Source organism: Triplophysa rosa, linkage group LG5 (assembly GCF_024868665.1).
Source record: "Triplophysa rosa linkage group LG5, Trosa_1v2, whole genome shotgun sequence".
Taxonomy (NCBI): Eukaryota; Metazoa; Chordata; class Actinopteri; order Cypriniformes; family Nemacheilidae; genus Triplophysa; species Triplophysa rosa.
Window position 1 is genome coordinate 10452817 of NC_079894.1, and position 14379 is coordinate 10467195.

At 38.9% G+C, this 14379-nt stretch overlaps 1 protein-coding gene across 2 annotated transcripts in view; it reads left to right on the top strand.

Moving 5' to 3' along the window:
* Positions 1–1416: 1416 nt before the first annotated feature.
* The window catches only part of tox (thymocyte selection-associated high mobility group box), a 54866-nt gene continuing 41903 nt past the window's right edge, over positions 1417–14379 (top strand). Inside the window, exon 1 of one of the 2 annotated variants that reach the window (XM_057334098.1) lies at positions 1417–1861. In XM_057334098.1, coding sequence (XP_057190081.1) covers positions 1763–1861 — 99 coding nt within the window. In that variant the 5' untranslated portion in view covers positions 1417–1762. The remainder of the gene's footprint in view (positions 1862–14379) is intronic. The other variant, XM_057334097.1, reaches the window with a different exon arrangement.

Genomic DNA, 14379 nt, shown 5'->3' on the forward strand with positions numbered 1-14379 from the left:
CGTTGCATTCTACTGCTGCGTTGCAAGAGTAAGACATCCCAAAGCCAAAGGGGGAGTAGAAAATATGCAGTTTGATTCCTCATACAGCACTGCATACAGTTCTGCCTGAGGGGTCTCTCCTATGTTTATCTTTTTTTTTGCAATTTTTCCCATTGTGCTGTAAAATAATGTTGCATTTTCTTCATCACATGTACTTTTTTCAAGCTTGATGTGTAATTTGTTGACAGACCAACAGAACAAGTGTAAAGTGAATCCTATTCAATCTTTTGCTATCAGTGTCACACATACAGTTACGTATAACTTTGTACTATTGAAAGTGAAATAAGTCAGTCTTGTGCATTATCAATGAGTGTCATTACAAACTGAAGCCATAGTTTACATCCGAAAATACTCAAAAAGAAATAATAAAGCACCCGTTATATTGACAACATGGCTAAACATTTTGACTGTCTTGTTCACGAACAATGACACAAGGACTTGCTATTTTCATGGGACTGACATGGTCACTGATGTAAAAATGTATTTTGAGAGATGAACTAAGGATTTTGAACAAGTTACACGCTTTTTCAGAAAATCCATGATGTTGTGCAGTTTGTACAAATTGTTCTGAGAAATGCACATATTATTTAGCTAATTTTAAGAATGATTCGAGAAATGCTCCAAAGCGACTGAGAAAAACTGTAATGTAAAGTAGACTGCAAAAACTGGTTCTTGAAGAACGCATCTTGAACTCTATGAGAAACTAGTATCTAGTATAGCTCAGGTCGCTCTTTAAGCTTGTGCACAGAGCTGCTTACAGTAATAGACTGTTGTGTGGTTTGGTCTGAGAATGAGTAGTGAAGCCTGTCAGCTCTCTATTTTAATTCTAGCAGCTTTGGCTTTAGCTCGCTCTTCTGTGAAATGCTTATCTTCATGATTATACATATTTCTTAAGATGTTGCCTATGATGAAAACGGTAGAAGTGAATTGACTGATTTGCTATTATTTCAGAACAATTATGAAAAAAACTAAAGAAAAACGAATTCTTGCTTTCTATCAGTGGCAAGCTAAACCTCTAAACCTCAGAAAACATCACTATTGTGAAATACAATAGGTTATATCTTACATCTTATGACTAACTTGGACGTTTTGTCATCTACAGTACATCATTGTATGAGAACTGTGAATTCTGTAGCTTTCTTATAATGAAGGATTCACGTAAACATACACAATTTCTGTTTTCGCCCAACATTAGCTGTGTAGGTTGTAGATTATTTTCCGAAACTAAACAGCATCATTCCGTCACAATCTATGCAGACAGTATCATGCAAAAGTCATGCAAATTCTCCATTAGGTGCGCACTTTGCAGCGCCCCCTATGTGCCGCGCGGAGGCACAGCCGCGTTTCTTGCGAGTCTTTTGTGTTTGAACACTGGCAGAGCGCTCGCTTCTCTCCATACAGCAGTTACACTGAGCCACAGCTGCACCTAGAAGATACACATCTCTACTCTCAGCAGTCAACACAGATACTCACATCAAAGCAGATGCTCTTGTTCTCTCCAAGCTCGAACGCTTTTTTTCAGCGGCATCTCTCCGTTGTAAGACGCCTGCGTTAGAGGTTCATATAAAAGTTTTTGTGAAAACCGCGGAACGGATGTGAGGCGCAATAGTGTGTCTCAGTCTTCAGTTTTCACCTTCTTTCATTTGCGTTGCGATCTCTAAGTGAGAGAGGAACACGATTTCTAGTGGAAAGGCAATAGGGACCGGTTGATGTTTTTACTGAAATGGACGTGAGATTTTATCCACAGCCGCCACCACCATCAGCAACAGATCCTTCCCGACTGGGACAGTCACACTATTCGGACTCTGCGTATTGCAATAAGGTAAAGATTATTTCACGATGCATGTTCTTTTGTGTAAATGCAATGAATTTGTGTTTTGCTTGGCTGAACGTGAATGGACACTACTGTTGTGGACTTGTCCAAAGTTTCACTGACTGTCACAGCGGGTCTGAAAGTAGGAGCGTTGAGCGCGGGACCGAAAATGTATGCAAACTTGTATCCACCGCTTACCGAGTTTAGGATTTTGTATTATTTTGTATCGTTTATTACATGTATGTAACATGTACATGATGTTTATTACATCGCAAAGTTTAAATGCGCTGTTACGCGGCTGTCAAAGACAACGAGCGCGCGCAACATGGTAACAATTAAAGATGTAACGTTAAGTCATTAACTTGGTAGCTAGAAGTGGCGCGCGTTTTACAAAATACACCTGCTTCATCAGCCCCAAACTCAACATGGACATGAGCTATATAACTATGTTCTTTGAAAATGCGCAAGGAATAAATAACATAGGCATACACTTTTTGACGTTTGTCTTTGACTTTAAAGTCTATGGCATCATTTATTCCCTGTGGAACAACAAAGATATGTGGGGTTTGTATTCCTCTCCCTTTCCTAATGATGGTGCTGTTACTGTGTGAGTGTGTGTAGTGCTTGTAGGATAAAAAGAGAGATGGGGAGAGTGTGTGTGTGTGTGTGTGTGTGTGTGTGTGTGTGTGTGTGTGTGTGTGTGTGTGTGTGTGTGTGTGTGTGTGTGTGTGTGTGTGTGTTTGAATGAGGAGGGGGTAGGGTTACTGTGGGGTGATTGGAGTGGGGGTTGGGGTTGTATTATTCCTTTCAGTGCTTCTTGATTCACTGCCATAGGTCTCATATGCACGTCTAAGTGTAGTCACATACACAGTAACATGTTTTATGGATGAATCACACGTTTTGGGAGGCACTATTATGACAGGCCTAATTAAAAAAAAGTAAAAACACTGAAAGCACAATTTCACCAGCATTGTCTCATTTGTTAGATGTAATTTTGATGCAGTTGTAAATTGTTAATATCTTTGCAGAGTTTATAAAACCACTTCAGCAGAGCCAGAGAGAGAGCGAGAGAGAGAGAGAGAGAGCGAGAGAGAGAGAGAGAGAGAGAGAGAGAGAGAGAGAGAGAGAGAGAGAGAGAGAGAGAGAGAGAGAGAGAGAGAGAGAGAGAGAGAGTTGTGGGAGAGAGAGAGAGAGAGAGAGAGAGAGAGAGAGAGAGAGAGAGAGAGAGAGAGAGAGAGAGAGAGAGAGAGAAGAGGTTGGTGGGGGTAGAGAGGAAAGGAAGAGGGAGGGGAAAGGCTTTCAGATATAATCTATGTAGTGTAATTTTACTGCAGAAGCAAGTCAGCCTATATCAACTCCACTCCAGAATTTTCATTTTAGCAATTCAGAGAGAGAGAGAGAGAGAGAGAGAGAGAGAGAGAGAGAGAGAGGGGGGGAGGGGGAGGGTTGGGTGGAGCTAGAGTTATAGAGTAAGGGGGGCAGGGGGGAGACATACACAGAGCAAACAAGTGAGATTGTGACAGTGGTGTGTGGTATCTCTAGAACAAATAGACAGAAATTGATGGTATGTGGCTAAATGAGGGTCACACTGCCACTGAGGATGATTCGGTCTGTGCACATAGTCCCCATCTGATTACCTTCATCTCTACCTGCTGTACTGCTCTCCTCACATGCATCCCCGAAGTCTCCACTGGGTCTATCTGATGTGGATGGGAAGATATAAAAACGAACAGTGCGTGCTGTATTTTTATTATTCATATAGTAGGGATTTTAGTTCCTCGGTTTATGGTTCAGCCTTAGAGACAGATTCTGAGCATTCTGTGGCTGTGCACTTTGTTGTGGAATTTCGGCATGCAATGTTTATGTGCGTTGTATAGCGTAATGCTTTTTGTATAGCTCAAGGTGGATATATTGTGCCTCAAGTTACGCTATTGTAAACTGTATATTGCTGCAAGGAGGAAAAAAAAAACCAGCCTTCAAATTTGAGTACACTCTCTAAACTCAATGCTCCACACTTCTATACAGTATGGGCCTTATCGCTTCTTGCTTATCGTGTCACTTACTAAGGCATTTGTCACAAGGCACAATGTTGCCGTGGTAAGAAAGCGTTTGCTAAGCAAATAAATGGAAAAGCAATTAAATATGAATTGGGGAAACTCACAGAGGTGCCAGGCGTCCACCGGTGAGGCCGTTCTTGATTTGAATCAGCATTACTGCACGTGTCACCTCTGATATGTGTTTTGATACGAGAGCACTGGTGTGCCGTTGTCGTTGCTGTTGAGAAAATCAAGAGTGGTCTTGAGGAGTGCTCTAGAGCGAGAGTGTGGCATCATGGGTAGGATTGCATTACAGTCTGTTTGGGATTATGAGATGCAGCCCCTGACCATTAATGGCCAACAAAACTACTCCGCTGAAGCCAACCTATATCAAAGTCTATGATTTATTTTATGCCTAATGACTTTCAGCTGGTGCTCAATTCGCTGCCCTAATGGAGTTTGCAGGCTTGGAGTTATTACAGCCAATGAGATAATGCAAGCAAGCTGTTAACACCACGCATGACTCATTGTCTTGTAAGCCTGTCGTTGACGTGGGTTTATGGAATGATGAGACAAGGTTCTCGCTCGTACGCTTCCAAATTTCACAGTTCTTGTTTGTTTACTGGCAGGGTAGAATAAGAGGTTCTGTCAGTCGTTGGGATAACAGAAGTTCAATTGATTTGGTACCTGCGAGGTTTGAATGATGCTTATGAATGAATGCAGTTGATAGAGTTGAAGAGGATTTAATCGCTTGCATGTTTAAAACAACTTAAAGATATTTAAGAGTTGGCGAGCGCAACAGGGCTGCAGATTTTCTTTTGACACAGTTAAGAAATACCCAGTAAACATATGGTTTTAGTTTTATTACAGTTTGACTAGAGACATAACAGACATCTTTAAACATGTTTTCTATGGCAAATTCAATTTTAAATGGCAAAACCACAAGATAAATTCAAGCTCTTTTGATTAAAAATACCCAAAGGAACATTTTATCGCTCAGAGTTTGATGTTTTATTCCTCAGGAGATGTTTCATGTTAAAGTATTAACTTTTGTCTATGTTTTCTAAAATTGCTTAGACATAATACATAATACATAATGTGGTTTGTGATTTAATCTCAGTTTGTTACATTGTCAAGATCTCTTCTAAAATTCTATTGAGACATACAATATGAGAGATTTTTGGGTCTTTCTCAAACGAAGACCCATGGAGACTTAAAGTTCACGCAGAAATGGAAATTCTGTCACTATTTACTCGCCCTCTTGTCATTTTAAACCTGTATGACTTTCTTTCTTCTGCAGAACACAAAAAAAAGATCTTTTGAAGAAAGTTGGTAACCTGACAGCATTGGCACCCATTAACTTCTATTGCATCGACACAAAACCAATGCAAGTGAATGGGTGCCAGTTAACAACATTCTTCAAAATATCTTCTTTTTATTTCTGGGTAAACTATCACTAAGGGTTACAGTTGGTCTCCATTTAATCTCATTCCTGTGTGGTAGAAACAAAACAGATATCATCTGTCAATTTTAAATGGACCACAACAATTTTGACCACAACAATATAGTCCCTTGAATCTTTTGTGTGTGTATTTGTAATTAGTCAGAAAAATGACTCTTTGTGGAAAAATGTAATATTGTTGGTACATTCCAAATGTGATTTCTGGTCTTAAGGAGATTACATTAAAAACGGATGAGAAATTAGATATCCAAAATATGTATTGCTGTCACGCACCATGCATGCCCTGTAATATAAAGTGTGCTATGTGCGTGTCTTAGCCGCAGGCATTTTCAATTAAGTCAAAATTACTGAGATCTTTGGTGGTCCTGGATGTCAGAGGGGTCTCGGGATGTCGACCCTGACATAATACGCTGTCTTTTGTGTTTGTTAGTCAAGAGCAGCACTCAAACTCCACTCTTAAACTGCCCCCACCCCAAAGTCCTTATACTGCAGCTGCAATGGACATTACATGCATGTGCATTTTTAACAAAGGAACTAACAGTCTTATCATCTGAGTGGAAGCTGATTTGACTGTGAGCGAGAAGGCAAGCTCTGATAATTTCTGTTTACCAGGTCACTGCTCTGAAGAAAGAGTGATGCGATGACAGGTGAGACTGAGTGGACATTTAATTCAAAATGATGAGAGGAATTATGTTTGGTATTTCGTGTTGTATCGTTCGTGTGATGTCTTCATTGTAACTGGCTTTGTGTAAAAAAATCTGAACTGTTTATTGCCATTGGCACAAAACGAAACGCATTAAATTCACCAGATGCCTTTATCAAATGAAACTTGCAGTGCATTCGAGCTGTATATATTATTAGTATGTGTGTTCCTCGGGAATCAAAACCATAACCTATGTATTAGTAATGCCATGCTCTACCATGTTTGAGTAGTTTTAAGAGCATTGTACTGTAACTAACTCCGCAAACTCCATCTCCTCCTTTAAAGAGCGATGTTCTTTCACTGACGGATATCTGGGAGTTTTTCCTGTGTCAACAGCTTATGTCAACATCACACCGGCAGGCCACGCATGGGTGGATTGTCATAAATGTGAGATGTTTACATAGTCTGTGATCTTTGCTCATGTTGTGCCTATGTCATGCTCCAAGCACAACACAGCACAAAGAGCTGCACATCATCCCCGTTTGATTTCCATAGGATGATACTGCACGTCCACACCAGCGCAGGTGTTTGTGTCAATGATTGACGTTTTATGTTGTTGTCAGAATGGCCAGCAGTAGTCACTGCAGTTCCCTGCGAGCGTGCACCCTGTTGAATGGCAGTGTGGGTTACACATGGCCGGTAGCCCTCGCATCTCCAGAGAAAATCATACATTACAGCGATCCTGTTTGAGAGCTGCTAAAAGCTTATTCAATAAGTAAAGTGCATTAGCATTTTGTTGAGCTCTGAGTCAGTCCATATAACATACAGAAAGATGACAGATGATGTTGAAAAATAATGCTTATAATTGTATAAGTTAGTATTGCATAGTGTGGGCTGGCATAGCTTTTTATGTAGTTACTAGTTGTCAGTTATTAAACCTTGGTGAAAGAATAAACCGTACAACCCCAATTAATGTCTTGTCTCCACAACATCCATATATTCTCATTTAAGTTAAACTTAATTGCATCCAAATGTGGTCTTGCTGGTAACAAAAGCCATTACTGTTTGAGTTCCCGTTCAGTGGCTAGCTGGCACGGTTCACTGGCTACTGTCAGAAAGGATTTGCTTCTGATTGACAGCCTCACTGGAATGTGAATGGAGTTTTTAATTGCATATCATGTGTGCATATCTAAAGAGACAGGCTCTGTGGATCAGGCTACTGTTCATTACTACTTTACAGGTCAATGTACATCCGCGTACACATGCGCACACAAATAAACACAAACACGCACTTATTATATAAAACCATTACATGTTGTGTGCTTCATCTAACTTTGTTGGCCATTATACGGTAGGAAATCTGCTTAGTGTGTTTGCTTTGTCTTTATGGGCACGTCCAAGAGAAATATTCCTCCATGCAGCTATCGTATACATAATATACTTTCCAAACACACAGGGACTGTAGGAGAGCGCAGATTATTTGCACAGCGTAAATGATGTACTTTATCAGCGACTGTGCTATCGCAAAACTCAACCGGCTACTTGTTTTTAAATATTAAAGGAATAGTTCACCTAAAAATGAAAATTCTGTCATCATTTACTCACCCTCTTGTCACATGAATTTCTTTCTTCTGCAGAACACAAAAGAAGATGTTTGTGTCCATACAACAGAAGTGAATGGGGACCAACGGTTTTTGGTGACCAACATTCTTCAAAATATCTTCTTTTGTGTTTTGCAGAAGAAAGTCATAAAATGTCAAGAGGGTGAGTAAATGATGACAGAATTTTAGTTTTTGGGTGAACTTCTCCTTTAAATATTAACATAAACAATCTCTGGTTATCAATTTTTTCTAGGAGGGTTAATTTAACAAGATTTATTATTATTGTTGTCAAATGATGTTGTTGCTTGTTACAGGGACCCAGAGGGCCAAACTTGAAAGACAGATAAGGTGCCATCAAGCGAGTTGCTTTGGGAAATCTATCAGAGATGATAGAACTTGTGAATGACAGGGATCTGAATAATGAGAAGGCCTTGTGAAGAAGTGAAAAGTGGTTGTCGCATTCAGTCAGAAGGTGCAAAAATGGAAAAGATGGAAAAATTCGTCTTGGGTTGGTGTGTTTTTGTCACTGTGGAAAATCTGAAGTCATAAACACAAGAATTACTGCTAGAGAGACAACATTCAGTTACATTTTACGAGCCTGAATTTTGGAGACATGTTTATGTTGTCTGTCTGTCTGTGTTTACGATGTTTTTCATCAGTTCCAGTACGGCCCTTTCTAATCTCCAAGTCAGCCTCTGCGCTTAATTCAAACAAATGTGACATAGCATTGTAGCCATATTTGTTACAGAATAAGATTATTTTCTCAATATAATTAGCTTTCCATCTCTGCAACCGTATCAGCCAGTGCAGCGTGATGCAGAAAATGCCAAAAGATCAACTCATTAAGTAGCTGAACATAATGATCATAAAATCTGGACATGTGTTCGCTTTATTTTGGCTGGGGAAATGGGTTTTCTCCAGCACGCCATGCGCATCGAGAAAACTCTGGCACAAATCTGTGATTGCGATTCATTGGCGGCATCTCATTTTTTGGGTCTGCTTTGCCCAATGACAGTCTACATATGAATAGCTGATTAGGCTCCCAGTTTGAGGAAACATCCAGACAGATGGCTCTGTGAAAACCAATCCAGAATAGCTTAATTGTTTGGTTTAATCTCACTATGAAACATATTGCAATCATTTTCACATAAAGGATTTTTTCCCGCAGAATCTAATGAAAAATGTGGTGCAGATCCAGGATTTGTGGAGCGGCGTGAAAACATCCCAAACGTTTTCCTCTGCCATCAGTATAATTGCTAATATCTTCAAAGGTCCCTCACCATAATAATTTATTGTTTGTAGCGTTTGAGTGCACGTAGCGTCAACATACGACTGTGTCCCACAGTTTTTTCGTCCACTTGCTTCTCTATCATTTTATGGCATCTGTCTGAGTTTTCCCAGTGTTTGTGTGTGTGCGACAGAGGCCAGCATCTGTTAAATACATATTTGTGCATGTTTGTTGGCGTGGTTTGCGTGCTATTTTGGCCACGATATTAGTGCCAGTCTCTCCATTGTGTGATGCTTCCTTGCCTCCCAGCCACACATCAGGACCCATACACACCATCTGTAGGTGAACTAATGGCCTCATGCGTTTCCCCTCATTCAACTCGGCCTTTGGTGTTTAAGTGGCACCTGTCAGTCTTTTGTTGCCTTGCCCTGTCCTCCTGTGATCAGCGAGGACACATTGAGAGTTCCTGATCGCTGTCTTGTGACAAGTGTAAGATCACATTTCAGTGGCGCTAGAACAGGTGGGCCCCGCATCGTTCTCCTCGAGAACATAATCATCGAAATGGACTCCACGCTTTGTGGTTTATCATTAGCTGTAATCAAAACCCATAAGCGCTGAAAGTTGGGCGGTGCTTATAACATCAATATTGCACTAAACGTGATGCTGTGTGTACTATGACGGGCCATTTTGATGACTTGTTTTAGATTGCTGTTTGTAAAATCATGTTATATTATTAATACAGTATTGGTTCAAGTCATTGAGAGTTTAATTTGGAAAGCTACAGCAAGCTATTTATTCCATAACAAACATTTGAGTCTGTCTTACTTCAACATATTGCATTATAAAATGTATTGTTTCGTACATTCGAATAAGGATTACATCACAGAATTTTCACACGACCCAAATTATATTATGATATGGTTCACTTTGTATCAAAATAACAGTATACAATAAAATCCTTTAAAATGGTTTGGTCTGTTTAGTAAAACCTATTGTATGTGAATGAAATGAACAGTATTTAAATGACTTTTTGATTTAGATCTTGATGTACGCAAGCTTGAAGAAAAAGATTATTCATGACACATGAATAGTACATCTGGCATTTCAGATTATGTAACACAAGCAAATAACTAACAAGTAAAACGAATGCACAAATTCTTTTGTACTGTATGTACCACGATATAAACTGTATTTTAAAACCTCAATTTCCAAAAACAGGCTGACACATTTGACCATTGCATGACATATTACTATCACTCTGCTCAGCCTTACTTAGACTTTCTTGAAATCACAGACATGCTGTTTTTTCTTCAGATTTATAGTGTGCGTATTTTTGAAAGTCCTCTGAACGTTTCCCTTACATGCAAAATTCAAGCGAAAAAATAAAAAGACGTTTTCAACAAATATCTCCTTTTATTTTTGTTTGAGGTCAAAATCGACCCAAAATAACAGACTTAAAGTTATAATTGCACGCTTGACTCTTAGAGAAACTCCCCTCAGCTTGTTCATGGTCTAGTGAAAAGCTTTGAAGCCAGTCATTTACCCAAGTTATTATTTGAAGGGTTGAGCCTGATCGATGTTCCATATTTTGGGTGTTTACACTTTTAGAGGACACATTCAGCCATCAACCTAAATTTAGGCACGGAAATATGCGTTGCTCTGACTGCAGCGTACGAGAGAGCAATTAATTTCAGCCTGGCAAGTGCATATGCTGTTCATAAGCAAAAGAGAAGGTAATTCAAAGAGACTTAAACCTTATCAGTACCGCTACAAGTGAAATGGAAATGAAAGGCCGCGGACAAAGAAAACAAGGAGCTCATTTCAACAGGAAACCAGCAGAAAGTCATACTCAATTTTGTTTTGTATTAGTCATACCTTTTTTTGTGGTTTCCCACTGAAAGAATAGAAAATGGCCTCGGAAATGCTTCCAAACCCATTTGTTTCATAGAAACACGTTGAACACGTTGTGGTCGGGTCTAACATTAGATTCGTTTGGATATTGTCTGTCATCACCATACAAAAAACTCCCTTTGATCCACTCCCATTATTTTATTTTAAACATTTCTCCTGAACGTTAAAGTCTTTCACAACATTTCAGCATAACTTTGAATAGAAAAACCATCTCTGTGATTTTCATAGTGTAAGAAAGACACAATATACTAAAATCTGTCTAGAAGGGCAACTCTCTGTCATCACAAATATAACACCAGATCTGTAGAACAATTTATGAGTTTGAGAAGCCTTTCCGTTCGTGTAAATGCAAATAAGTATTATTACAGGTTTGCTATGGTTTTTAAAAGCTGGAAATTGTTCCTTTGTTATTTTAATAACATACCATACCTTCCATTTCAGTCAGTAGAGGTTTATAAGTTGAACTACGAAACCATCCCTGTACTGAGTCTGATGGCAGTGGAAACATAGTGTTTTGCTCTCTGCAAACAAGGGCCTGAAGAGAGAGAGAGAGATAAAGAGACACACGCACACGCACATATACACACACATTCAAATATATGACCCCAGTGTAAATGAGGAACAGCTGCACCATTGTAATTAAACATGGGCAAAGAAAACTACACAAACAAATGAACCTCACAGCCGTGGGTCCTGAGGCACATTAAGGGGGGTGGGGGAGAGAGAGTTACAAAGCTTCCTACAGGTGGTTAAAACACAAAATTGCTTCTTGGAAGACAAATGAAGCACCCTATAAATTTGACATATAGGAAGTTAATGCTTTTAGTGCTGTTAGCAGAGATCGGGCGACCGCAGTCGCATTTGACACGTTTAGATTCACTGGGTGGAAACTCGCAGTGCTCAGCTGTGGTGAGATGAATCCAAATATTATTTTAAACCATCATCACACTGCTATGCTGTTATATTGATCGTTCCCAGTTTGTTTCTACTGATGTTTTATTTACTGTTAAATATAAAAGAGAACAGCTCATCCAAACATGAAGATTCTGACGTTGTTTATTCACCCTCGTGTCATTCCATTCTTATGTGCTGTTCATTTTTCTCTGAACAACGTTTTCTGTTTTGTTTTTATGGATGCTGTGATCTGTTGTATGGCAAGTTTGCATTAAAATTCTTCTCATTAAAATAATAATTGAAAACATTAAAAGCATATGGGTTTGAAACACGAGGGTGAGTACATAGAATAGATTTTCATGCTTGAGTGAACTATCCCTTTTAAGTAAACATGAAAGCAAAAAAATCCTTGTGACAAGACGGATGGAAGTGCTCACATGAAATTGCTTTTACCTGTGTTATGGTTGTGGTTTTAATACAGCGAGTATAAATATCACGTCATTCGGGTTTTTTTCAATCTTCGACCTCTCACAAAGTCTAGGCCGAGCCCTGTGAAGCATTACTCTGCTTGATTAATATGATTATCCGTCATGTTTTCTAAAGGAAACTTCAAAGTAAATTTGCAGCTCAGGTTCAGCCACAATCAATACTGTAATTTAATAGAGATATTTTCGTCCTCTTAGCAAATGCTGGCTATTTGCAGACTTCACTTCAAGAGATGATGTCCAAAGCACCATTAGCCAATTAAGAGAAGAATGACAGGTAAAAGCAGGCTCTCAGGTTTACCCCTTATCAATAGTTTTATTGTTAAATTCAAAAATGATGCACCGCTAATAGGGATACAGGTGCGAAGCGCCCTTGGCGACGTCATGGAGACCCGTGTGATGCCGATCAGCCCGAAACTCATTAGCCGGGCCAGATTTGTGTGATTGCTCAGGATGCCAAAATCTCGCACCGAATGGATCTTCTGGATGCTTGTCATGGCAACAGCATGTATCAATAAAGCAATCTTTATTTCCTGACAGGGAACAAGACCTGCATGCTAATGGCGGAGCTGTTTTTGCGCCTTAGCATAAACGCAGCAGTCAGACTGGATTTAGCTCACCCATACATTTCTCTGTTAATGCGCGATCGTCGACAACAGGTTTAGATGATTGACACGTAATGGGATGTTTGTGCCCGGTAGTGTCCGAGCTTGTTTTTCAGGGTATGTTTTTGGCGGCAGCTCATTGGTCAGGCCGCATTAATTCCTACGTGTTTTCTTAGCAGGGGAGGTAATGAACAGGAAGTGATTGTGGTCATGCGTTCAGATAGGAGAGCTTGTGTCCCAGCATCCCTGATGCTTATCACCCTCCACACCAGGGTGGCAGCTGCAGAGGAAGTACATATAGCTCCATAGCAACAGCCCAAGAGATGACAATTCACTTTCAAAAAGCTCATTCAAAGCTCAAAGCCCGTAAAAATCCATCTCTGGTTCAGCTTGACACAGAGCTGTCAAATCAATCGTTTATATTGTTTTCTGTTACTATTCGCAGTATGAATGCAGCATTTACATTATTTCAACTAGTCAGGATTGATTCACAAATATGTATAATAAAACATTTGAAATTTGTTTTTAATAATATCTGTTTATTGAACATTATAAATGTTTACTATAAATACAGATTTGTATGATGCTGCGTGCTACATTTTAGCAGCATACCTTGAAAACACTTACATTTAGGCCTGTCACGATTATGAAATTTGGCTGACGATTAATTGTCTAATAAATCATTGCGATTATGACGATTAATTGTCTGTTTTAGAGCTTTGACTTTTAATTCTCATACATTTTTTATTCAGCTTTGAAACGACCATATTGTTCTGAATATAAAGACTATGTTCTTTTTCTTGGAAATACGTAGGAAAAAAATGGGTCATCATACTTAAGGTTTAGGCTTTTACCTGTCAATAATACAACCGCCAAATACTTGTACATTAAGTAGATTGATCAGGAGTCATAGAAAAGCTTCTAGTCTGTTTTTTTCTCACTTTCAATAAAAGTTACAATAAAAGTTTACTTCTATGTTAATGAGATTTTGGTAGACTGGTTTTCACACTGAAATAATATTAAATTGTACTGCAGGTTATTGTATATGCTTTAGTTTTTTTTAAGTGATTGTGTTGTGGTGGTACATTTAACAAGTATTACCATGCTTTAGTTACAATATATACAATAAAATATGCAATATGCAGATGCACTACAGCTTCCCCTAGTGTCTTCTATAGAGATGTGCAATAATTGCGATGATCTGAAACCATTGCCATGAGGTCAAACAATCGCGATGAGACGATTATTTAATAATCGTGACAGCCCTACACTGCAAAAAATGACTTTCTTACTTAGTCTTTTTTTCTTGTTTTCCAGTAAAAATGTCTAAACATTCTTGAATCAAGAAGCATTTTCTTGATGAGCAAACTGACCTAAGAAAATAAGTCTTGTTTTTAGTCAAAAATATGAAATTTCAGTGAATTTGTGCAAGATTCTTTTTCTTACCCCATTGGCAGATTTTTTTGCTTGTTTTAAGCACAAATTCACTGAAATTTCATATTTTTTGACTAAAAACAAGACTTATTTTCTTAGGTCATTTTGCTCATCAAGAAAATGCATCTTGATTCAAGAATTTGTAGACATTTTTACTGGAAACCAAGAAAAAAAGACTAAGTAAGAAAGTCATTTTTTGCAGTGTACTTACGTACATTGTTTGTGCAA